Source organism: Hypanus sabinus, chromosome 2, assembly GCF_030144855.1.
Source record: "Hypanus sabinus isolate sHypSab1 chromosome 2, sHypSab1.hap1, whole genome shotgun sequence".
Taxonomy (NCBI): Eukaryota; Metazoa; Chordata; class Chondrichthyes; order Myliobatiformes; family Dasyatidae; genus Hypanus; species Hypanus sabinus.
This window is the reverse complement of record NC_082707.1, coordinates 192,176,534-192,202,335: the sequence shown is the minus strand read 5'-3', so window position 1 is coordinate 192,202,335 and position 25,802 is coordinate 192,176,534. Positions and strand designations below refer to the sequence as shown.

Genomic DNA, 25,802 nt, shown 5'->3' with positions numbered 1-25,802 from the left:
TAGCTGCCGGAAATGTGGTGACACTTGTGGCTGCCACCAGCACATCTCAGATGCTGTAGACGCTGTGTGTATTGATGTACATGTGACAAATAAAGATTATCTTCTCCCTCTGGCTCTCCAAGCAGGTCAATGTGATTCCACCCTGTTCCCCAAATATTTAAATTCCACTTTACCACCCACACTGGTGCATTCCATTCCCTATGGACTTTCGGTTCTTTGAAGCTCTGCAGCCACTTTCATAACTCACACCGTGTCATGTCTACTGTTACCTCAAACCCACTCTGACTCCTGGTTAAGCAACAGCCCGGCATTATAATCCTCATCTTCATTTTCAAACCCTTTCACAGTCTTGCCCGCCTGTCTCACAGAGACCTGAAACACTGGTGTCGGGAGCATTCCCAGGTTGCATTAACTGCTGGGCCGGCAGAAAGATCTCAGGGTCACGGAGTTGTACTGCAGAGAAACAGGCCATTCGGCCCACAATAGCTGTGCTGCCCTTCCACTCCATGTACACCAAACCCACGTGCCCCCACATTATAACTATATCCTTACATGCCTTGCTTATTAAAGTGTCCAAATGCCTCTTAAACTTTGTAATTGTAACTGATTCCTACTGGCTCCTCTGGCAGTGTGTTTTAAAGGTGCAGAGTAAGTTATTGTTGTATTTCACAAGACCATAAGACATAGGAGCAGATTTAGGCCATTTGGCCCATTGAGGCTGTGCCACTATTCCATCATGGCTGACTTATTATCCCTCTCAGCTCCATTCTCCTGCCTTCTCTCTGTAATCTTTGACACTCTGGCTGATCAAGAAACAATCAACCTCTGTTTTAAATGTACCCAATGACTTGGCCTCCACTACTATCTGTGGCAATGAATTCCACAAGTTCACCACCCTCTGGCTAAAGAAATTCCTCCTCATCTCTGTTCTAAAGGGATGTCCCTCTGTTCTGATGTTGTGCCCTCTGGTGTTAGACTCCCCAACCACAGGAAACATCCCCTCCACATCAAATCTATCTAGGCTTTTCAATGTTTGATTCGCAGAGGACAATCTCAGATCCCTCCCTCATTCCTCTGAACTTCAGTGAGTGCATGCCCAGTGCAATCAAACACTGATTAACCCTTCTGTTCCTGGAATCATTCTCGTGAACTTCCTCTGGATCGGTTTTTAAAAGTATCAGTAATCTGCTTGCCTGAACTGAAAGGACAAAGTTTCAAAGTTCGTGTAACCTTAAAGGGAGAGTGTCCAAAGCTCTGACAACTAAAAAATTACCGTTACATGACAGAGCTGCAGCAACCAATCAACGCACAGCAGGAGCCCACAGACAGCATGTGGGTGGAAGCCAGATACTCCACCATTATTTGTGAAGTCGGATGAGGAATAACTATTAATCATACAGTACTCTTGCCTTCCACCACAAGATGTTACATCCACCTGAGATGGCTGTTGGGACTTCAAACCGACAGCCCACCTGATGATCTCCCCTTATTTGAGCCAGAGTTGTACAGAACATAGGCAAGGCTTTCAGTCCAACCAGAATGTCTATCCAAACCAGTGCCACTTGCCTGCATTTGGCCCGGAACCATTCACCGGTATTCCCTTGATGGCCATGATTGCATGTTGTGACAAGAACCATCTCAGATCTTTTATGAAATCTCTTTAAGGTTTTTGCCCTGCCATCCAAGCAGATAGTTTTTCCTCATATGTATCAGCATTTTAGACACGTAATCTTCCTCCTTGCTCCCTTCTTCCCCTGCCTCCCTCTTCCCAAACCCCCATTACCTTTAACGTCTAGGTATTCAGAAATTTTTTATTTTCTCTCAGGTTGCGTGAGACTAGAACTAGAGTGTTAGGCTTAGGGTGAAAGGTGAATATTTGAGGAGAATCTGAGAGGAATCTTCTTCACTCTGAGAGTGGTGTGAATGTGAAACAGGCTACCAGTGAAAGTGATGGATGCAGGTTCAATTGTAACATTAAAGAGAAATTTGGGTAAGTAGATGGATGAGAAAGTTGGAAGAATATGGTCCGGATACAGGTGGCAGGGACTTGGCAAAAAGCCAAGGCTGCATGGACTAGGTGGGCCAAGTGGCCTGTTTCTGTGCCCTAATGCTCTATGACTTGATGGCTCTAACGCTCTAAATTTTGTTCTTAACTGGATTCAATTCATCTGACCATTTTATAGTCAGCACTTCTGCCTCATCCCCACTCAGTCTTTAGGTTTAGATCAGATTTAGATTTATTTATTACAGGTACATGGAAACATACAGTAAAATATGTCATTTGTGTTAACCAACAACACACCCAAGGATGTGCTGGGGGCAGCCCACAAGTGTCACCACACATTCCGGTGCCAGCATAGTGTGCCCACAATGCTCAGAGAAAAAAAGCACAGAACACAACAAAAGAGAACATACCACAGAAACAACAGTGAAACGAGCCCTGCTTCTCTTTAACAGAGACTCACAGACCTCTAACCCCAGGACAGGCCCTCTTCCAGATCACCCTGGAATTTCCATCAAAGGAGGAAGTCTCCAGGATCGTTTCCATCCTTCGTTACTGTCTGAGACCTCCCAAATATTCAGTGCAGTACTACAAGAATTAAACTGGCCACTTAAACTTTCCATCAGACATGTCTTTCCATACAATCTCCCTGTAAATTCCTGTTTGGTGGAGACTCTGCACCCCCCCATCCTTTGTAACCAGTTTTCATTGAAGTATTGTTGAGAGTGTTCTGATCAGCTGCATCACCATCTGGTATGGGAATTCGCAAACACGAGGAAATCTGCAGATGCTAGTGCTGACGAAGGGTCTCGGCCCGAAACGTTGACTGTACTTCTCCCTATTGACGCTGCCTGGCCTGCTGCGTTCCACCAGCATTTTGTGTGTGTTGCTGGTATGGGAATTGCAAGGTATCTGACCACAAGTCCACACAAACAATTGCGGGCACAGCTGAGAGGATCATTAGTGTGTCTCTCCCACCCAGTGGAGATAATTATCAGGAGTACAACGTATGGAGAGCATTGTCAATGATCCCTCTCATCCGGCCAACTCTTTCACCCTCTACCACAGGCAGGAGGTACCATTGCATTAGGACAAGAACTGTCAGGGATGGAAACAATTTGCTCCGGGACTGTGAGGCTACTGAACTCTCTTCCACCACCCAGGTCTCATCATGTATGAAGCACCAGTAGCGTTATACTGTTTACTTTTTAGCGTGGGTCATAAAACCACTTTATTATTTGCTAATTTATTTGTGGTAATAATACTTTTTGCTTCTGGTAAGATGGCGGCGTGTTCAGACACAGCAGCTTCCCAGGGGCCAACCAAAGGTATTTTTCTCCTTGTTAAATATCTTTTTTACGATCACCAAGACAATGCTGGACTCCAAGAACTGGGTGCTGCAGGTCTACCCCATCAGTGAGCTGCTTAGTGGTGGAAGTGCTGGACTGGGTGAAGACAACGTTGCTGCCTGCTACAGGAAGGCATCGAAGGCTAGTGCGCGAAGGCAGTGTGCAGTGTGACTGCGGATGATTGTTGCTGACATTTCCCTTGTGATTACAAGACTCTGTTGAACATTGATAATGTAAGATGCTGCAGGTGTGCTTCCCTTGTTTGGTGGTGTGACTGACGGCGAGGGAGCTGCATTGCCTTGGTTGTGGTGAGGACTAGGCCTCAAGTCACGGCTTGCCTGCTGCTCTAAACCAGGAAAGGAGACACTGAGGCAGTGTCGTGTGGTGTCTATGCTTGGATTGGGACTGGCCTCCCCTGTCAGTGCTGCCCTCCAGTGTTTGATTGGTGAAATGACACACTGGATTGTGTGCATCTGCACACTGCCAGGAACTGAACTATCAATTTGCAGGGCATGTCGTTCAGGGACTTGGGATATATATGTGGTTATTTTGCATGACCATGTTTCCTTGCTCACAATTTTGAATGTGCTGTGTATGCTTTGCATCTTGTCCCCAGAGAAACACTGTTTCATTCAGCTGCAATCATGTATAGTTGAATGATAATTAAACTTGATTTTGATTTGATTTGATGTGTGTAAGTTATATGTACTGTGTTGTGCATCTTGGTTCGGAGGAACATTGGTTTGTTTGGCAGTATACGTGTGTACACTTGAATGAGAATAAGCTGTACTTGAGATTGAACTTATCGTGTACTCCAACAGTTGGCTTATAGCCTGGGAACAAAATCCTCTTGGTTCTATTCAGTGAAGACTCAATATCCCTTTTCTGTTTGCACACGGGTTTCCCCAAATCACAATTGCAGCATTCTTCAAAATTATTTTGTTGACTATAGAGTTTCTAGTACAGTCTGTGACTAGGTTCCTTAAGTAGTCATAGCCAGGGGAGGTACTAAGGATAAGCTCCCACCTCAAACAGCCTCTGACGACCATGTCCAGCTCCTGGCCTTCACGTGTGGCTTAGGAAATAAACCTGGTGGAATCGTTTCAACTGACAGGAGAAGGGGCAAAGGTGGGTTACCGGCACCTTAAAACTAGTCGCAGATGGGGCCTGTCAGCTGTGGTTGGCAGCTCATCTAGGAGAATGAAAACTCTGATCTGAAACCTCTGCTGCCTTGTGGCTACACCCACTCATGGGGAAGGTTTTGGGAGTAGAGCCTGAGGGAAAATTCCAGAGCTGGAGTCCCTATGACAGTCCTACGTTGAGTTCAATGTTCAGTATTGACTGGAAACTCCTGTGACACTGCTGGTACCAAACTGTATCGGTCTCTGCCATTCCTTTGGGTTCATCAGATGTGTGGAGAAGGGGAGCTTCTAGACAGTGAGGACACAATATCCATGGTCAACTCTGACTGACAAAGGCTTCACAATCTGACAGCGTGAAAGACATAACAATTTTTTTCATATATACAGTATCTATTTTATTCAACTGAACAGGAAGGATGCAGAGGCTTTAGAGAAGGTTCAGAAGCTGTTTAGCAAGATCCTGTATGGATTAGAGGGTGTGAGTATAAGGATCGTTTGGACAAAATGGTGTTGTTTTCTCTGAAGGACCGGAGGCTGGGGGGAGATCTGACTGAAATATAGAAAATTATGACAGGTGTAGATATGGTAGACAGTCAGAATATCTTTTCCCCAAGGGTAGAAATATTGAACATCATAGGGCATGATTTAAAGTGAGAGGGGGTAAGTTTAAAGGATGTGTGTAAGTCAGGTTTTTTTCTACACACAGAGGCACTGCAGAGTCGAGGCGGTGGGGCCTGGGCTTGGGTCCAAGAGTGAGGAAAGACCTGAAGTGCGATCAATTCAAGCACCGGCCGAATTGAAAAGGTCATGTGTGGGCCTGAGAGTGTTTTGATTGAAAAGGCCAGGGTGTCGTGGCTGGAGGCAAGGAATGGGCTGGAGTTCAGCTTGCTGATCCATGAGGTTTACTCGTCTCTGCACTGAACTGAGGCTGTGGCCTGCAACTAACGGGCTCCTGAATCAGCTGCGGTGATGACTGGCTTGGTGGCTTTGGACTCACATTCATTATCTTCAGATCTGAATGCTATTTGCTTACTTCTATTGTTACCATGATTTGTTTTTTTTTCCCCTGTACATTGGGTGCTTGATGGTCTTTTTTAAAGTGGGTTCTATTGGGTTTCTTTGTGTTTTGGCTGCCTGTAAGGAGCTGAATCGCAAGTTGTATTAAGTTGTGTTAATGGAAACAGCTGCATTAGTGGCATTCAAAAGGCTCTTAGACAAGCACATGAATGGAGTGATATGGATTATGTGCAGGCAGAGGGAGATTAATTTAATTTGGCATTGTGGTCAACCCAGAGTTGATGGGCTGAATGGCCTGTTCCTGTGCTGTACTTTTCTATGAACATATCATCCAACTCCTGCCCTGGAATCCACGTGTAAATATGTACACATGTGTGCTAATTTACCTCAATGCCTTCCTCTCTCTATCCTCCTGTCGGCAATTACCTCTGCCATGTACAGCATGCAGCTGATCAAGGTCTGTTCTGCTTCCATCCACATTTCTCTAAAGCACGGGTTCCCAACCAGGGTTCCATGGACCCCTCGATCAACGGTAAAGCTCAAAGGCACAAATAAGGTTGGGAAACTCTGCTCTAAACTTAGCTTGTAATAACGTAATTCCTTCAACATTCTGCTCACTTGTAATCTGAATCAGAATCAGAATCGGGTTTAATGTTACTGGCAGACAGTATGTCATGAAATTTGCTATTTTGCAGCAGCAGACAATACGTTTGTAGTTGGACCCAGGATAATGAAATGGACATACTCTTATCCGAATAGATTATGGTCTTGCCCTTTGAACATTTGACAGAGAAGGCCTGATACTGTATTGAAATCAGGCAGATAGTACATTTCCCCCCAGGTACAACCAAGAGAGAGCAAAATGTCTATTAGTTCCTACTGAAACTTCACAATCGGAAAAAGTGAATGGTGCCATTCCCACATGGACGTACTGAAAGGAAACCTTGTAAATGACATGAAATGTTTCAGAAAATCATCTTGGGGGCAAGTGTTACTACAAGTTATTGCACTCTGGAGACTTTATCTGAAAATTAAATTCCCACCATTAATTATTTAGTTATTGTTCTGTGTGTGATTTATATTCATTCCCCCATTAGTATCTCTCTGTCTCTTTCATTGGGTTTGTCTCTGTGTCTCTCTTTATATCTATTTTGCTTAGTCTCTCCTCAGATATCAGACTAACTGCACAAACACAGGCCTTTTGGCCCATCCAGTGCATGCTTTTCTCCCTAGTCCCATCTGCCCACACCCACACCATGACTTAACAAAACCCTCACATCCATGAACCTCTCCAACTTTTCTTAAAGGTTGCAGTCAAACCCACATCTACCACTTCCGTTAGCAGCTCATTCCACACTCACTCCACCCTCTGATGTCTTCCACTTCCATCAGTATCAGTCCCTCTCTATTTAGATTACGCCTCCTCCATCTCTCCTTCCTGTCTCCCCTCCCCATCTGTATCCTATCCCTCCCACAGTATCTCTCAGACACCTGTGCCCCTCAGTCTGTCTCTCTGTCTCACTCGCTCTCGTTTTGTCCCTCACAGTGTCACCGCCATTCCGCTCTGTCCCTCTCTGGATTTACCTGAATCCTGTCCTCCGGAAGTTCTGTTTTCATGGCCAGCATTTCCCGTGCGTACACATCTGGATAGTGAGCTTCGTTAAACGCTTTCTCCAGCTCCTCCAGCTGGTAGGAGGTGAAAATAGTCCTAGAAAGAAAAGGAAACGAGCAGTCGATTAGGCGGATACAACCAACATTGAACTCTTAAAGCAACACACACAAACTGCTGAAGGAACTCAGCACCTATGCTACAGCAATGAATATACAGCCAAGTCTCTTCATCAGAACTGGAAAGAAGACAGAATTAGAAGGTGGGGGAGGGGAAGAAGTAAAAGCTGGAAGGTGATAGGTGAAGCCAAGTGGCTGGAGAAGTGGGGAATGAAGTGAGAGGCTGGAGGGCGACAAGTGGAAAAACTAAAGGCTGATGAAGAAGGACTCCAATCGGAAAGGAGAGGAGAGTCGATCATGGGAGAAAGGAAAGGAGGGGCATCAGGGGGAGGTGTTATGCAGGTGAGGAGAAGGAAAGAAGGGGACCAAAGTGAAGAATTGAAGAAGATAGAAGAGGAAACATTGGAAGTTAGAGAAATTGATGTTCATGCCTTTGGAGCCTAACCAGATGGAATATGACATGCTTCTCCTCCAACCTGGCCTCATTGGAGCAGGTGGTGCTGAGATATGGTATCTGCAATGCACATGTTAACCTGGTTCATTTAACATGCAACCTTACTGCCCAAAGTGCTTCCATTTACCACACCAGAGTGGCTTGTGTTACCGCCACAAGGCAGAGGGCAACTCTGCCCCATGTAAACACCCACCCATACACCAAAATATAATGACATACCGTATGGGGTGGCCAATCAAATGCCCCTTGGACGGGCAAGTACAAGTGAGGAGTGCATCAGAACTACAATAGCCGGAGAATATCGATTGGAATCAGAATTAGAAATGAAATCAATTTCTTATGTTGCACATGTTACGTTAACCTGTACATCTACAGAACATTTTGTACCGTTAATATTATTTGATGTGCTGTATGCAGTACTGTACTTTGCACTTTGAAGAACATTGTTTCATTTAGCTGTATACATGTGTATGATTGAATGCCAATAAACTTGAACTTATTATTGTCACATAACCTGAGATATCATAGAAAGCTCTTGTTTTAAATGCCATCCAGAAATCTCACGTCAAACATCAATATATTGACATAGTAAAAAGAAACCAGAGTGTAGAGTTCCAGTTACAGGAAAAGTACAGTAGACTATATTTAGACAAATAAAGTGCAGGGCCTATACCAGGTAGACTCGGAGGTCAAGAGTTCAAACATTCAACAAGAGGTCCATTCAAGTGTCTGATAGGAGTGCTAACAGAAGCTGTCCCTGAGACCAGCGATTCATGCTCTCTGGCTTTTGTGAATTCTGCCCAATGGGAGAGAGGGGAAGAGCGAATGACCAGACTGGGAGGGATCTCTGACCATGCTGACTGCTTTCCCAAGGCAGTGGGAAGTGTAGACAGAGTCATTGCCGGGAAAACCAGCCAAATTAAGTTAGAATTCAACAGGGACAGGGAATACAGTGTAAAGCTTCCAATGGTATTCCTCAGTGTGGATGAGGAACAGCACTGGAAGACAGCATAGATGAAGAATACAGCTAGAATACAATTGGAATACAGTAGAGTCAAGGAATACAGGACTGAAAAGGGATACAAAGTGGACTGGGAATACAGCAGGAACAGGGAATGCAGGACAGACAGGAATACAGGATAGACAGGATACAGGATAAACAGGGATACAGGATGGACAGGGATACAGGGCAGGCAGGAATACAGGACAGACAGAGATACAGGATTGACAGGGATACAGGATTGACAGAGATACAGGATTGACAGGGATACAGGATAGACAGGGATACAGGATGAACAGGGATACAGGGTGGGCAGGAATACAGGATTGACAGGGATACAGGGTGGGCAGGGATACAGGATTGACAGGGATACAGGGCGGGCAGGAATACAGGATTGACAGGGATACAGGATTGACAGGGATACAGGGCGGGCAGGAATACAGGATTGACAGGGATACAGGGCGGGCAGGAATACAGAATAGACTGAGATACAGCAGGAATGGTTAATATTGGATGGAAAGGAATATAGGATGGACAAGAATTCAGGACAGACAATGAATACAGGACAGACAGGGATGCTGGTGGGACAGGTAAAACAGCAGAAATAGGGAATACAATCAGACAAGTATACGGAAATGACAAGGATACAGGATGGCCATGGTGGATGGACAGAAGTACAGGATTTATAAGGAATACAGGGTGGACAGGTTATACAGGATGGCCAGGAATAAAGGATGGACTGGGACGAAGATTGGAAGATTAAACACAGGGCGGGTAGCGAATACAACACGATCTAGGACATTCTTGCTATCGAGGGAGTGCAGCATAGGTTCACAAGGTTAATTCCCAGAATGGCGGGACTGTCATATGTTGAAAGATTGGAGCGACTGGGCTTGTATACACTGGAATTTAGAAGGATGAGAGGGGATCTGATTGAAACATATAAGATTATTAAGGGATTGGACACGCTAGAGGCAGGAAGCATGTTCCCACTGATGGGTGAGTCCAGAACTAGAGGCCACAGTTTAAGAATAAGGGGTAGGCCATTTAGAACAGATGCAGAAAAACTTTTTCACCCAGAGAGTGGCGGATATGTGGAATGCTCTGCCCCAGAAGGCAATGGTGGCCAAGTCTCTGGATGCATTCAAGAGAGAGTTAGATAGAGCTCTGATAGATAGCGGGGTCAAGGGATATGGGGAGAGGGCAGGAACGGGGTACTGATTGTGTATGATCATCCATGATCACAGAGAATGGCGGTGCTGGCTAGAAGGGGCGAATGGCCTACTCCTGCACCTACTGTCTATTGTCTATTGACCGTGCCAACCATAATTCCCACCTAAGCTAGTGTATATCCCTGTATTCGGCCCATATCCCTCTGGATCTTTCCTCTCCATTAAGTAGAAGACATTGTGAATATAGGGCGGATAGGGTATGTGAGTCGGACAAGCACATGAAATACAGCAGCGAGATGTGCCCCTGGCTACAATACAGAGGGGCGACCAGACGCAAAGATGTTGCAACGAGAGGACAGGTATCGATCATCAGATACAAGCCCAAGGACGCCTACGAACACACGCTCTTACCTGTGTCGCCTTTTCTTACGCTTCTTCGTCTGGCTCAGGCTGGATTTGGAAATTTTCCGGTCACTCGATGAAATGTCTTCAGAATCTGAGTTAAAACACAAGTGTTCCGACATTTATTCCCAAAAGCTAATGCTCACCGACTAGCAAGACAGGACTTGCACTGGGGGCGTATTGGAGAGGACTGGACACGAGGACGGCAAGGCACCTGACCGCAAGTCCTTCCAAAGGTCAACAGAGAGGGTCGTCGGGATCTCCCTTCTACCCCCACCATCGATATTTATCCGGAGCGTCGCGTACGCAGGGCCGTTAGCATTGTCAATGATCCCTCCCATCCATCCAACAATCTCCGTGACCCCCCCCCCATACAAACACACACAATTACCAACAGACTGAAGATAACATAGTAATGGGACAAGGACTGTTCGGATGAGAAACACCGTCTCCCCCCCGGGCCGTGGGATTACTGAACTACCCGCCACCACCCAGGTCTCATCACGCATGAAGCGCCGGTATCGTCATACTGTTTTTTTTAACTTGTGTCGTAGATGCACCTTATTATTTGTTAATGTATTTGTGGTCATATTACTTTATGTGTTACGTGTGTGAGTTATATGTGCCGTACTGCGCCTTTTCTCTTTACGGACAGATCAGCCATGATCATATTGAAGGGCGGGACAGGCTCGATGGGCCGGATGGCCTCCTCCTGCTCCTATTTCTTATGTTCTTATGTTACCATCAGGGAGGAGGTACAGAAGCCTGAAGGCACAACTCAGCGATTCAAGAACAGCTTCTTCCCCTCCGCCATCTGATTCCTAAATGGACATTGAACCCTTAGGCACTACCTCACCTTTTAAAATATACAGTATTTCTGTATTTTACACGATTTTTAATCTATTCAATTATGTATACTGTGATTGATTGATTGATTGATTGATTGATTTATCATTATTACTTTCCTCTTCTATAGTATGTATCGCATTGAACTGCTGTTAACAAGTTAACAAATTTCACGTCACATTGCCGGTGACAATAAACCTGATTCTGATTCTGATTGTGCAGCTTGCTCCGGAGGAAAGTTGTTTCATTTGCCGGTATACCTATGTGTTCTTGAATATGAATAAACTTCAGTTTGACAGTGGGGACATTGTAATAATCCCCAGGTGTGCAACCAATAGTTTTTCCACGGGTTGAACAGGTTCCTCGAATCACAACTTTTCACCGAGAAAGGATTTTCGGGCAGCGCCAGAATTTTTCGTTCCGTTTTCTCGAACACCCACAGGCGCTGAGCTTTAGACGGGAATCCGCCCCGCGCCGTTTCACGGACCTCCCGCCAGTCAGTAAGCGGGAAACGAGCTCCAGTACGAGAACGAAATCAGTTTCACGCTGCGAAAAGCAAGCTGCTGGGGGAACTGGGCGAGGCATAGCTGCACCTGCGAGGGCAGAGGGATCGTCGATACTTCGGGTCGAGCCCCCGCATGAATGCTCAGCTCGAACTGGAACGCCGACAACCCCCTCCCTCCACAGATGCTGCTCGATCCGCCCAGTTCCTCGTTTCGCTGTCGCCCCTGACACATGGGGGTCCACCCAGCGCTCGTACGAAACTGGTAAATGGCATCGCGTTTATGTTAATCTTGCTGTTCTCCGTATTGATCTAGATTTCGTTGCCTTGATATTAGGACCTTGAGACCAGAAAACATAGGTGCAGAGTCCAGCCCATCGAGTCTTTTCCGCCGCTCAATCACGGTTGATTTATTACCCCCCAACACCATTCTCCAGCCTAGAATACGTACACAACGCTGGAAGAACGCAGCAGGTCAGGCAGCATCCGGGAGAAAAGAGTAGCCAACGTTTCAGGCTGAGACCCTTCATTAGGAGCATCTGCAGTTGTATTTTTGTGTTTTGATTCTCCAGCCTTCTCCCCGTCAACTTTAATCAACCTATTAACCCCCGCTTTAAGTATGCGCAATGTATTTGCTGTGAATCTCTCCAGCCCTAACCTGTAAATATCTTGCTCAATTTCTTCCAGATAGATATCCACGCAATGAAAGCGGCAAGTTCGATTTTCTTTGTTTTAAACAACGAGCATTGGCTTAATTTCCCCAACAATTTTTTTATATAAATCTGGGAGCCATTGCTCGCCGTCCCGCGTTTTTATATTATGGAAATGATTTTAGAGAACGCACAAGATGTTTCTGCTAACGCTAACCAGAGCAGTTTATAGTTCCCTCTGCGCTTCTAGTTAACGAGGTCATTTTAGATTGCAATGGAGTAATACTGGCAATGAAAACTACCGGAACAGCGAGATTGAAGGCTTATGTTCTTTTTATATTAAAAAAAATAACGTAAAAAGATTACAAAGATTTTTGCTTTCGTCCTCTTTAAGCTGGCAGTCAGTTGCGTTAAATACTACAATGGAAATTTTCATTACTGGAGATCAACGACAAATCCAAATTTCGCGGCACATTTGCTGAGAAGTTTATTTCTATTGTTCTGTGGAACAAAACGGTCTCTGCAATGTTTAGTCGCTGAAATGGTAATTTCGCATTTGAAAGTAGGATCCATTTGCACTCCTTCCTCAAATAAATGTAAACTCTGTATGATATATTCAGGGAGCTTGTCAATATTTGCACTAGGTCCCTGGAAGTGAGAAAGTACTAGCAGAAATTCTTAAAATGTATATTCACACTGGTCCCGGGGTGTGTAAAGACTGGGAGAAGCCCCCCCCCCCCAATAATTGTGAATATTTGCTCTGGGCCCTGAGTGTGGAAACACTGCAAGAAGTCTCCAAAATGTGGGCTAGTATTTGCACTGAGTCCCTGACTGTGTGTCAGCAATAGCAGGCAAACTCCTAGAGCGTGTGCCAGTCTAATTCAGTTGTATTTTTATTCACAGAAATATGCAGTATGTACATACTTGCAAAAGTTCTGTGGGAATGCATCACACCCTTTAAGAGACATCATTTGGGGGCAGTTTTTAAATTTTATTAAAGGTAACCTGTTTGCTTCAAAGTTCAAAGTAAATTTGTTATCAAAGTACATACATGTCACCATATACTGTACAACGCGGAGATTCATTTTCTTGTGGGCATTCACAATAAATACAAAGAAACAGAATAGAATCAATGAAAAAGCAAACACAATAAGAAACAGCAATAAGACAACAGATTGAGCAACTACAAAAAATAATTCAAATTAACAATAATTATTGCAGTATTAATTAATGGGTTCCTTAAGGTTGTTATAGCCAGGGGAGGTAAGCTTCCACTACCTGTTAAATGCTCCCAGTGGTGTGTGTCTTAAATAGCCTCTGACAACCAAGTTCAGCTCTTGGCCTTCACATGTGGCTTAGCTACCAAACCCGATGGGACTATTTCTACTGACAGGAGAAGGGCCAAAGGCAGGTGACTGGCACCTTAAAACCAGTCGCTTCTGGCAGATGGGGCTCCTCAGCCGTGGTTGGCTGCTCATCTTGGAGAAGGAAAACTGATCTCAAACCTCCGCTGTCTTGCAGCTATACCCACTCATGGGGAAGGCTTCAGGAGTAAACTCTAAGGAAAAATCCAGAGTTGGAGTCCCTAAGACAGTCCAACGAGTTCAATGTTGACTGATTGACCCTTTCTGAACCCCTTTTCAGTAAATTTTTGCTCATGCATAGAGGAGCGGAGTTAATGACAAATTATAATTTTAACTGATGAAATATGGCAGCCCAATCTTTTTTTTTAGTTTAGCTTTTTTTTTAGTTTAGAGGTTTTTCATTTTTCTCTCTTTATAAAATATATTTTTCATGGTTAGTTACTAAGAGATTGAGAGGCTAAACTCCATTTGTTATTTGGAATCTGTGTTTGTACGTGCTAACTGTTATTAATGTAATCCCAATCTCTATGTATCATTATCATTATTGCTATGTTTATTAATTTGAAACTTAATGAAAAGATTGAAAAAGAAAGACGATGTTGAGTGGCAACTCCCGCGACATCACCGATGCCAGACTGTCTCGGTCTCTGTCCTTCCTTTGAGTTCATCAGATGCGTGGAGAGCGGGAGCCTGCGACAGGCTGCTCTCCGTATCGGACTCAGACAGAATGTCCATGGTCGACCCCGACCAATGGGGGCCTCTCAAATTATACATTTAAAATGCAATAGAGCACCCAATTGGTATCATACTGAAATATAATGCTCCTATCTCTAACTTGCACAACAGTGGCACAGGTGTACCACATGAGTTTTAGTTAAACCTCATTCACAGCAAAGGTTTTAACATTTGAACAAGTATTATGTTATCAATAATACAAGGATCCACAACGATGTTGATGACGTTGACTCGGGCCTGGGAGGCCAGCATCAGGCATTTTCACGTCTCACAAGGCGCAGGAACGAGAGACTGTGTGGCGCGCCACTCCTCACACTGACAAAACACACTGGGCCATTCCGCCCAACATGTCCATTCTAATCATCTATATTAATCCCATTTACCCGCATTTTGTGTCACAACCAGAGGTGGTTTTATTTTAAAGATTGTCTTTCAGTTAGTACGTGGATTGTATTTTCTCAGTGTGTCATCTCATGAACATTTTGATGCAGCTATTAAGAAGGCAAGACAGCAGCTATATTTCATTAGGAGTTTGAGGAAACTGGGCTTATCAACTAAAACACTTTTACAAATGTACCATACAGAACATCCTGACTGGCTGCATCACAGTCTAGTCTGCACAAGATTGAAGTAAGATGCAGAAACATATAAAATTAGTCAGCTCCATCATGGGTATGAGCCTCTGTCGTATCGAAGACACCTTCGAGAAGTGGTGCCTTAGAAGGACGGCATCCATTATTAAGGACCTCCACCACATGCTCTCTTCTAATAGTTACCATCAGGAAGGAAGTACAGAAGCCTGAAGGGACATACTCAGTGATTCAGGAACAGCATCTTCCCCTCTGCTACACAATTCCTAAATAGACATTGAACCCATGAATACTGCCTCACTATTTTTTTATTTCTGTTTTTTTTGCATAACTTATTTTAACTTAACTATTTAATAGACATATATATACTTGCTGTAATTCAGTTTTCCCCTCTATATTTATTTGTCATGTATTTCATTGTACTGCTGCCATAGAGTTAACAAATTTCATAACATACACCTGTCATAGTAAAACTGATTCTGATTCTGATCTGGATATGCAGTGTTCCTTGAATTGTTTATATTTTATGTCAATTGTTTGTCTTTGGACAAGCTCTGGGTTTTCACATCATGCTGCAGGAGTCTCATTTGGTATCGTGGAGATTGTTATGCTCTCTCGGTATTTACTACTTTTAATCAATTTGGGATAATTTAATTAGAACAGCATTTTCAATGTCTTGTAATGTAGTTGAGTTGTTGGTTTTGGGGATTGGTTTCGTCTGATTGGTCCTGATTTCCTACTGCTCCAGGGCATTTTTCAGGTGGACATGCCAACTCCTCTTTGTTGGGTTGTTGTGGCTCCTGGTCTGGTGAAACTCAGACCAAGTTCTTCTGTGTATCCTGAGTCTGTATTTATACATCCTCCAACCCCTATCAAAATTTAACAGCAGACCTACCTTCATAACCATATCATATTTGTCCAGAGATTCTGACATATCCACATATCCAAACATAAAATGTGACAATACATTGGTAAATCTACCGAAATAGCAGGTTCAACAAGATAGTCCAGAGAGCAAATTTTAGAATGCCTACCAATCTGACTTGGGTGGTGGGGAGAAGATATGTCTCTACCAAAGGAGGTGTGAGGTGCTCATTCCCTCTGCTGGTTTTCAGGTCACCCTCGGGCAAAGTGTACCATCTGCTTAGCCCCTCCCCCCCAATCAGGGTCACATAAAGCCATGAGAGCAGGTGGTGGAGATCACAAGTTCTGGTTATGTGTCCATTGATGTCAGGCAGACAATCTCTGAAGAGTATTGATAACGGTTGGAGTTACCCATCTTGTAATGACACTGCCCAAATGAAGGCAGTGGCAAACGACTTCTGTAGAATTTGCCATGAACAATCATGTTCATAAACCATGATCACCCACATCATATAACATGGCACATAATGATGATGATGACCAATCTGACTGAACAGAACACATAAATTATCTACAAGAAACACTAGAGATTCTTCAGATTCTGGAAGTCCACACACAAAATGCTTGGGGAACACAGATCAGGCAGCATCTATGCAGGGGAATAAAGACTCGATATTTTGGGCTGACACCTTTCATCAGGTCTGGAAGGGAAGGGGAGAAGTCAGATTAAAAGGTGGGAGGGAGAAGAAAGAGAGCAAGCTGTAAGGTGATAGGTAAATCTAGGTGAGGGGGTGGAGGAGCAGGCAATGAACTGAGGAGGTGGGAGGTCATAGTTGAAAAAAGTACAGGCCTGAAGTAGAGGGGATCTAATAGGAATAGAGAGTGGAGCATGGGAGAAACGAAGAAGGAAGGGCACCAGAAGGAGGTGATAGGAAGGGGAGGAGAAGAGAAGGGGTAAGAGAGGAGGCAGAATGGGGAATGGAAGAAGAGGGAAGGGGGGAGGGGCATTACAAGAAGTTAGAGAAATCAGTGTCTATGCTGTCAGATTGGAGACTACACACATGAAGTATGAAGGTTGGCCTCATGGTGACAGTAGGGGAGGCCATGGTCTGACACGTCAGAATGGGAATGGGGATTGGAAGTTAAATGGTTGGGCACCAGGAAATCCTGCTTGTTATCCACCAGAAGTCCATACATAAAACATGCAAATTCTTTCAAATACTAATAAAGTTAGTCTCCTTCTATGATCTTGCCCAGGAAATAGTTGCAGGGCTCTCAGTCAAGACTATAGAAGGATACTAACTTTATTAGTATTTAAAATAATTTTTCTTAATGGTCAGCTTTTGTGCTGTCTCAGTCTAGATTCCATGATCTTACCACCAAATGTATCAGAAAACAATTTTAACCTATGCATCCATTTTCAATAAGAATCAGACGGAATTGGGCAGCACAATGTTACAACATTTAGTTTTACTGCTTCACAGAGACACTCGAGACCGCTGTTCGATCCTGAACTCAAGAGTTGTCCATGTAGAGTTTGAACCGTCTCCCGCCAACTTCTGGGTTTCTGCAGAACATTGTTACTTTCTGCCTCATGCTAGGCACGCGTTGGTAGCTTGCCTGGCTGGTGTGAATTGCCCCTGGTGTAGGATAGTGACAGCCCCAGTAAGCCAATGACAAAAGAACCTGAGGTAATTGATGGGCATGTGTCGTAGGGCAACGGAGAACGAAGAAGAGCGAAAGAGGTTGATGAGGTTGCTCAACTGAGAGCTGGCAAGCACCTGATGGACCAAATGGCCTCCTTTTGTCAGAATAGTAAATCAAAGAAGTCCAGAATCTTTTTTTCAAATTTGCAAAACAACCAGCATCACCCAAGCATCCAAAATGTGCAAGCAAACTTCTCACGGCCTCCACATAGATTAACATCGATGCTACACCATCAAATCCCATTCATGTACCGTGAAACTCACACAAGTAGATTAAACATGATCAAAGCCACTAAATGTGTCGTCAATACCTTAAACCCAGCCGTGACAGAAAATAATGCAAGAAAATGCACCACATTTTGTGGAATAATTTCAATTACTACCCCATTGGAACTCATCAAGAACATATTCAGTAAATGATGCAACCACAGGAATTTTCATTTATATTGCAACCATTAATGTAGCGAAGATGTCCAGCAATCTACAGCAATAATTTCTAACAAAGTAACTTCACACCTAGGAATGTGATGAGATGTTGAAGCGGGTGACCAAAGTCTCAGTTTTAAGTGGCATTTTAAAAAAGGAAGAAGGATTGAGAAGTGGGGATGATTAGGAAGTGAATTTATTCAAGAGGCCCCCCCAGTTAAAGACAACACCGTCAAAAGATGCCTCATTTTACACTTGTGAAGCCAAGTTGAATAAATACATCCCAGGCTTTCATAAAGGGGAAATACAGATGCTTAGAATCAGAGTCAGCTTTACAATCATTGTTGTATGTCTTGAAACTGGTTTTGTTGTCGCAGTACTGTGCAAGACATAAAACTGACTACAAACTTCAACAAGAAATATATATGTTTGATAAGGAATATATACATTTAATAAGAAATATGTATGTCTTTCCACTGCCTTTACAGGGAATGGGGTTCCTCTTCCTCCACCATTGATGCTGCCCTCACCTGCATCTCTTCCATTTCCCGGACATCCACGCTTCCTCCATCTCCCCACCACCTTAACCTGGATAGAATTCCTCCTGTCCTGACCTCCCACCCCATGAGCCTCTGCATCCAACACATCATTATCCACAACTACCGGCATCTTCAGTGGGATTCTACCACTAAACACATCTTTACCTCCACACCCCCCTCCACCTCTGCTTTATGTAGGGATCACTCCATACATGATTCACTTGTCCATTCGTCTCTCGCCACTAATCTCCCTGCTTGCCACATAGCCCTACAAACAGACAAAGAGCTGCACCTGTTCATTCACCCCCTCCTTCACCTCTATTACGGGTCCCAAACAGTCCTTCCAGGCAAGGTATCACTTGACCTGTGAATCTGTTGTGATCTGCTACTGTATCGGGTGTTCCTGATAAGACCTCCTCTACATTGGTGACACTCAGTGTAAATTGGGGAACCGCTTTGTCAAGCATATCTGCTCTATCCACCAAAAGTGGAATTCCCTAGTAGCCAACCAGTTGAATTCCTATCGCCATTGGCATTCCAACATGTCAGTCCATGGCCTCCTTTTTTGCCACAATGAGGCCACGCTCAAGATAGAGGAGCAACACATCATGTTCCATCTAGATAGCCTCCAACTTCATGGCATGAACATCAATTTTTCCTTCTGGTAATTTATTTCCCTCACCCTTCACTCTTCTATCTTACTCTGGCATCTTACTTTTTCTCTTCACCTGCCTATCACCTTCCCCTGGTTCCCCTCCTTCTTTGTTTTCTCCCATAGTCCACTCTCTTCTCCTATCAGATTCCTTCTTCTCCAGAAATTTACCTATCCCACCCACCCAACACCTATCATCTTCTAGCTGGTCCTCCTTCCCCTACCCCCACATTTTTTTAATTCTGGCGCCTTCCCCCTTTCTTTCCAGTCCTGAAGAAGAGACTTAGTCCAAAACGATAACTGTCTATTCATTTCATTAGATGGTGCCTGACCTGCTGAGTTCCTCCAGCATTTTGTGTGTGCTGCTCTATATGTGCAATATGTATGTTACATTGTTCATTCATTATGTGCCGTGTCAAATGATGTAATGATCATGGTCTTTTTATGACCATGACTGGCAATTCTTTCTACAGAAGGGGTTTGCCATTGCCTTCTTCTGGGCAGGTGTGCATGTGTGTGTGAGAAAATAATAGTGCAAAAAGAGCAAAATAGTGAGGTAGTATTCATGGGTTGGTCCATTGTCCTTTCAGAAATCTGATGCGAAGGGGAAAAAGCTGTTCCTAAAATGTTGAATGTGTGAATGTGGGTCTTCAGTCTCCTGTACCACCTCCCTGTTAGTAGCAATGAGAAGAGGGCATGTCCTACCTGGTGGGGATCATTAATGATGGATGCCACCTTTTCTGATCCTGTGCAGGGGTCCCTCTGTACCAGATAATGATGCAACCAGTTAAGCAGTGATGTTTTGTACGATTTATAGGTACTTCCCAGATGTTATTATTTCACATTACCCATCCTAGACCAACTTTGAAATTAAAAACAAAATAAATGTTAAAAGTAGTGTTTGAAGAATCACCATTTCGGTCACTTAGAAACAGAGAAATCAGTAAAGTTACCGTGTGGTGGTGAGACTGTGAAATAGCCAGGTAACATTTCACAGGATGTAGGCACCAACACTGGGAGGTTCAGAACTACTTCCTGCCCAGAAAGGATGACCAGGGCTCTAATGGTGGGAGAAATGGAGCAACAATGAAGCCCATCATGGTGGCAGTGAAGAAGTAATAGCACGAGGGAATAAAGATCTAAACTACACCATGGACAGTCCCAAGCCCAGTTGTGAACGAGGGGAGCTAGGCATGACCTCATCCCTGGGAGAGGAAGGATCTTCGAAGATGGACTACACTTGGGGACAACTTGAAAGACTGGCCTAGGAAAGAAGCCTCTGTCGGTGGCCTATGCCCCATAGGCTTAAAAAGAAGCATAAAAAACAAGGCTTCATCAAAGGTTGGAGTGCAGGGAGTCTGTAACAGGCACAAAATGGATGCAATCAGTATTGTAAGGTGTCATAATAAAATGCCTGTAAAAATAAACCCAACAATATACAAAACATCTGCAACTAAAACAGTAGAAGTATGCTGGTACGGTTTATGGTCAGGGTGGTTATACATATATTTGTGATGGTTATACATAAGAACAGTAGATGAACCTGCTGGAAGTTTCATGGTTTAACCCAAATAGTTAGTTTGTTGGTTAAGGGAATCAAGGGTCTGGGGTGAAAGGTAAAAACTGGGACCAAGGGCAGGCCGTTATATGTTCATTCAAATAAATATGATTTTGGAAAGTGTTTTACAAGATTATCCAATTGTCCTCCACCCATTAAGGCGCACTTCATGGTAGCATGTTGATTTAAGAGTTCTGCGGATCTGAACATTAGCCTTGTTGATTAGAGCTGAATTAGTTTTATAAAGCCTAATCTCATTTACAAATGTCTAGTTGATTGATCTTTTCACCTAAGAGACACTCAGGCTCCAGAACTGAGCTGCATGTGTGGAGAATCCAGGTCCCATTTATCTTTCCGAGCTGAACCTGATTAGCCACTGCTGACATTTCAGTTTTTAAATTCTTACTTTTTAAGAACATACAACAGAGAACAGTACAGCACAATACAGGCCCTTCAGCCCACAATGTTATGCCAACCCTTTAAGCTACTCCAAGATCTATCTAACCCTTCCATCTCTGACCCCTCCATCTTTCTCCACCTATTTGGCAAATTCTCCTATTTCCAACTCCTGTGCAATCAGACTCAGATTTGTGTATTGTCATGTACACCATTCCCTGCTCACTTGAGGCTCACAGAGTAAACAGTATACTTGGTAATAATATATCGTTTGTTCCTTATGTTCCATGTTGTATGACATGGGTGATTATGGTCTTTCCATGACCATGGTTGTTTTTGGCAAATTTTTCTACCAAAGTGGTTTGCCATTGCCTTCTTCTGGGCAGTGTCTTTACAAGACGGGTGACACTAGCCGTTATCAATACTCTTCAGGGATTGACCGCCTGTCATCAGTGGTCACCAGGCAGACGTGATAAGCACCAGCTGCTCATATGACCATCCACCACCTGCTCCCATCGCTTCACGTGACCCTGATCGGGGGCTAAGCAGCTGCTGCACCTTGCCCACGGGTGACCTGCAGGCGAGCAGAGGGAAGGAGCACCTTACACCTCCTTTGGTAGAGACGTAGCTCCACCCCACCACCTATGCTATTATATACAAGAATAAATACATACCCATCAGGCTGCTGTTTATTGATTACAGCTCAGCTTTCAGCACCATCAGCCCCTCAGCTTCTAAACCTGGGCCTCTGTACCTCCCTCTGCAACTAGACCCTGGCTTCCTCACTGGGAGGCCACAGTCAGGGCAGATTGGAGATGACGTACCCTCCCTCCCAAAAGGGAATCTGCAAGGTGCAATATAAATGCGATTTGCTTTTCCTTTTCTTCCTGTCTATGTTTATTTAAGTCAATGTAACTTGAAAAACCGGGAATGTTGCCATGGTGGTGTAGTGGTTAGCGCAACGCTAATACAGCCCAGGGTATTCCGGATTTGGAGTTTCATTCCAACTTCACCTGCGAGCAGTTTGTACGTTCTCCCCGTAGGTTTCCTCCGGGTGATCTGGCTTCCTCCCACAGTCCAAAGATATGCAGGTAAGTAGGTTAACTGGTCATTGTAAATTATTCTGTGATTAGGCTGGGGTTAAATAGGTGGGTTGATGGAGATATGTCTCTACCAAAGGAGGTGTAAGGCGCACCTTCCCTCTGCTAGCCTGCAGGTTATTCCTGCTTACAACCTGCTTAGCCCCCCCCCCCACCCCACAAATCAGGGTCAGGTGAAGCCGTGGGAGCAGGGGGTGGATGGTCATATGAGCAGCCGGTGCAGATCACAAGTCCTGGTTATGCCATGAATAGACATGGTCGTGGAAAGACCATGGTCATCCATGTCATATGACACAGCACATAATGAACGAATAAAATAAGTGGGTTGCCTGCACCACACAGTATCCTTAAATAAATAAACAAACAAACAGATAGATAGATAGATAGATAAATAAAGCTGGTCAACACCATTTGCATTAGGGAACTTCAAAACAGGAAAATAACCAATTGTTTAGATGCTCCATAACTAACGTAATAGCTGTACAGGTACCCTGCAATGAGGTAAGGGTCACAGTCCAAAACAGGATTTAGCAAATAGTTATTAGACCCATATTACATGAATTGTTTGATTAGATTCTTGATTAACTTACTCCCGAGTACCGGCACTTAGTGACCACTTTACCAAGTACCTCCTGTACCTAATGCAATGGATACTGAGTATGTGCTCTTGGTCTTCTGCTGCTGTAGCCCATCCACTTCAAGGTTGGATGTGTGGTGTGTTCAGAGATGCTCTTTTGCACACCACTGTTGTAACGTGTGGTTACTTGAGTCACTGTCACCTTCGTATCAGCTTGAACCAGTCTGACCATTCTCATCTGACCTCCCTCATTCACAAGGCGTTTTCACCCACACAGCTGCCGCTCAGTGGATTTCTTTTGTTTTTCACACCACTCTCTGTAAACTCCAGAGACTGTTGTAAATCCCAGGAGGTCGGCAGTTTCTGAGATACTCCCACCACCTTGTCTGGCACCAATAATCATTCCACAGTCAAAATCACTTAAATCACATTTCCTCCCGATTCTGATGTTTGGTCCGAACAACAACTAAACCACTTGACCAGGTCTGCATGCTTTTATACATTGAGTTGCTGCTACATGATTGGCTGATTAGATATTTGCATTAATGAGCAGGTGTATACATTTACCTAATAAAGTTGACACTAAGTGTATTATTCCAATAAAGTCCCTGCACCTCTAAATTTTTATTTTATTTAGAGATAGAGCACAGTACAGGCCCTACCAGCCAACAAGCCACACCACCCAGCAACCCATCCGTTTGACCCTAGCCTAATCACAGAACAATTCACAACGACCAATTAATCTGCTATAGCAAATGGTCCCAAGTTCAAATCTGGCCGGCTCCTTGCCCACTTTCCATTTGTGCTGGGTTGAGCATTGGACTGTGGTCCGGAATCCAGATCACCCGGAAGAAACCTACAAATTCATGGGATGTACAAACTCTGCCGGCATTCAGACATCATCAGCATTGAACTCTGAGCTATAATGGCATCACGCTGACTGCTACACTACTGTATTCCTGTGTGATAATTCCCTATGGTATTTAGATTCCGTGCAAAGATCTGAACCCCTCAATTAGATTCCCAACAGCAGTGCCATGAACAGCACAGAAGCTCTGGAGTGAAAGGGAAGGAAAGGAATTTTCATCTGATTGATATTTGTGCAGTGATTTCATTATATTCCAGGACATCCTCTCTCTGGGGATACTACTTCTCCTCAAAGGTTATTGCTAAAGTCATCACCAGCTTCAAAACACTAATTCAGTAACACCTCAGAAATTGGTTAAATGATCACTTAATATATCTGGCAGGAAAAGCTAAGAAGCGCTCCTCAAGTAGCTCCTTTTAAAACATTTGACTGAGAAAGAAAAACTGTTTGCACTGACTAATGCATATCCTTGCCACAGAACCACAAGCAAACAATTTGTATCCTACTCAATAATTCTGGTCCCTCCTCCACATTCCTCCCCATCCAGTTGTCTGTCTGTATGTTTCCCGCCGTGATTAATGACTCCATTATATTTAGTGCTCCAGTTTAAAATGTGCGTCTTCTGCAGTGAGCATTCAGTTATAACTCAAGCTGGGGTAGAGGGTGAAGAATGGGCTGTGCACAAATGCTTAAGCATCTTGCATGGACGATGATTTACAAAACTCACTGCACTGCCAGTGAATTTCTATTGACCAAAATGAGCTGAAGCCAAGGACTGCTCTACACTCTGTCGAAAGCCACAGAGGAGAAGTATGAAACAGTAACCCCTAACGTGGCACGGACTGTTCAATCTACTGGTACTTTTCAGTACCAAGGTGCTTTTGCAAAGCCCCCTAATGCTGATTTAGAGAACCAGGCTTTGAGTGTTCACTAATGGTGCAGCTAGTATCCGAACTCACCACCTCCTTACGGGCATGTCAGAGGGGAGCAAACACTTTCTGGGATGTCACTTCCACCATCCCTGTTTCTTTCTGTGTCTTCTTCAATGTTTATAGACAAGCTCAGATCCAACCAAGTTCTTCTTCTCAAGTCCATCAAGTCAGAGATCTTTTCACTGACAGACACAATGTGAAGTGGACGAGTCAGTCCTCGCGATGCCCTAAACCATACCTGCCCAGTCCTTGAACAGTGGGCAGACCCGAGGCTCTGCTTCTGTGTTTGTGCCTGTCTGTGTGCTGCGGATGCACATAATTGTGTGTGTCTGCATGTGTGTAACTGTGTGTGTGTGTCTATGTGTCTGCATGTGTGTAACTGTGTGTGTGTGTCTATGTGTCTGCATGTGTGTAACTGTGTGTGTGTCTATGTAACTCTGTGTGTTTGTGTGTGTGTATAACTGTGTTGTGTGTGTGTGTGTGTCTGCATGTGTGTAACTGTGTGTGTGTCTATGTAACTCTGTGTGTGTGTGTATTTGTGTGTGTATAACTATGTTGTGTGTGTGTGTGTGTCTGCATGTGTGTAACTGTGTATGTGTCTATGTAACTCTGTGTGTGTTTGTGTCTGCATGTGTGTAACTGTGTGTGTGTCTATGTAACTCTCTGTGTGTGTGTGTGCATGTGTGTAACTGTGTGTGTGTCTATGTAACTCTGTGTGTTTGTGTGTGTGTATAACTGTGTTGTGTGTGTGTGTGTGTGTGTGTCTGCATGTGTGCAACTGTGTGTGTGTCTATGTAACTCTGTATGTGTGTGTATTTGTGTGTGTATAACTGTGTTGTGTGTGTGTGTGTAACTGTGTGTGTGTCTATGTAACTGTGCGTGTGTGTGTGTGTGTGTGTGTGTGTGTATTTGTGTGTGTATAACTGTGTGTTGCATGTGTGAGTGTGTGTGTGTGTGTAACTCTGTGTGTCTGTACATCTGTGCAGATCTGTTTATGTGTCTGTACCTGTACCTGTACGCATTTAGAGCCAGTACTGGTATGTTGTGTTGAATGCCTTCCCTTTATAAAATGGTTCTTGAACAGTAGCTTGCCATTACTGCATCATTTTCCATATCGCTGTTACCATCATTTTCTAAAATTATTTAATTTTAAATTCTCAGTAAATTTGCTTTTAGATTTAGAATGGAAAGTTTTTTAAAGGCAGGAATAAAACCCAACCTGTAATCTTCT

The 25,802-nt window shown here is 44.0% G+C and overlaps 1 protein-coding gene across 1 annotated transcript in view; it reads right to left on the bottom strand.

Moving 5' to 3' along the window:
• The window catches only part of vsx2 (visual system homeobox 2), a 59,403-nt gene that overhangs the window by 17,381 nt on the left and 16,220 nt on the right, over positions 1-25,802 (bottom strand). The window contains exons 2-3 of the mRNA XM_059990747.1: positions 10,276-10,360; positions 7,095-7,218 (exon numbers count right to left, since the gene is read on the bottom strand). Coding sequence (XP_059846730.1) covers positions 7,095-7,218; positions 10,276-10,360 — 209 coding nt within the window. The remainder of the gene's footprint in view (positions 1-7,094; positions 7,219-10,275; positions 10,361-25,802) is intronic.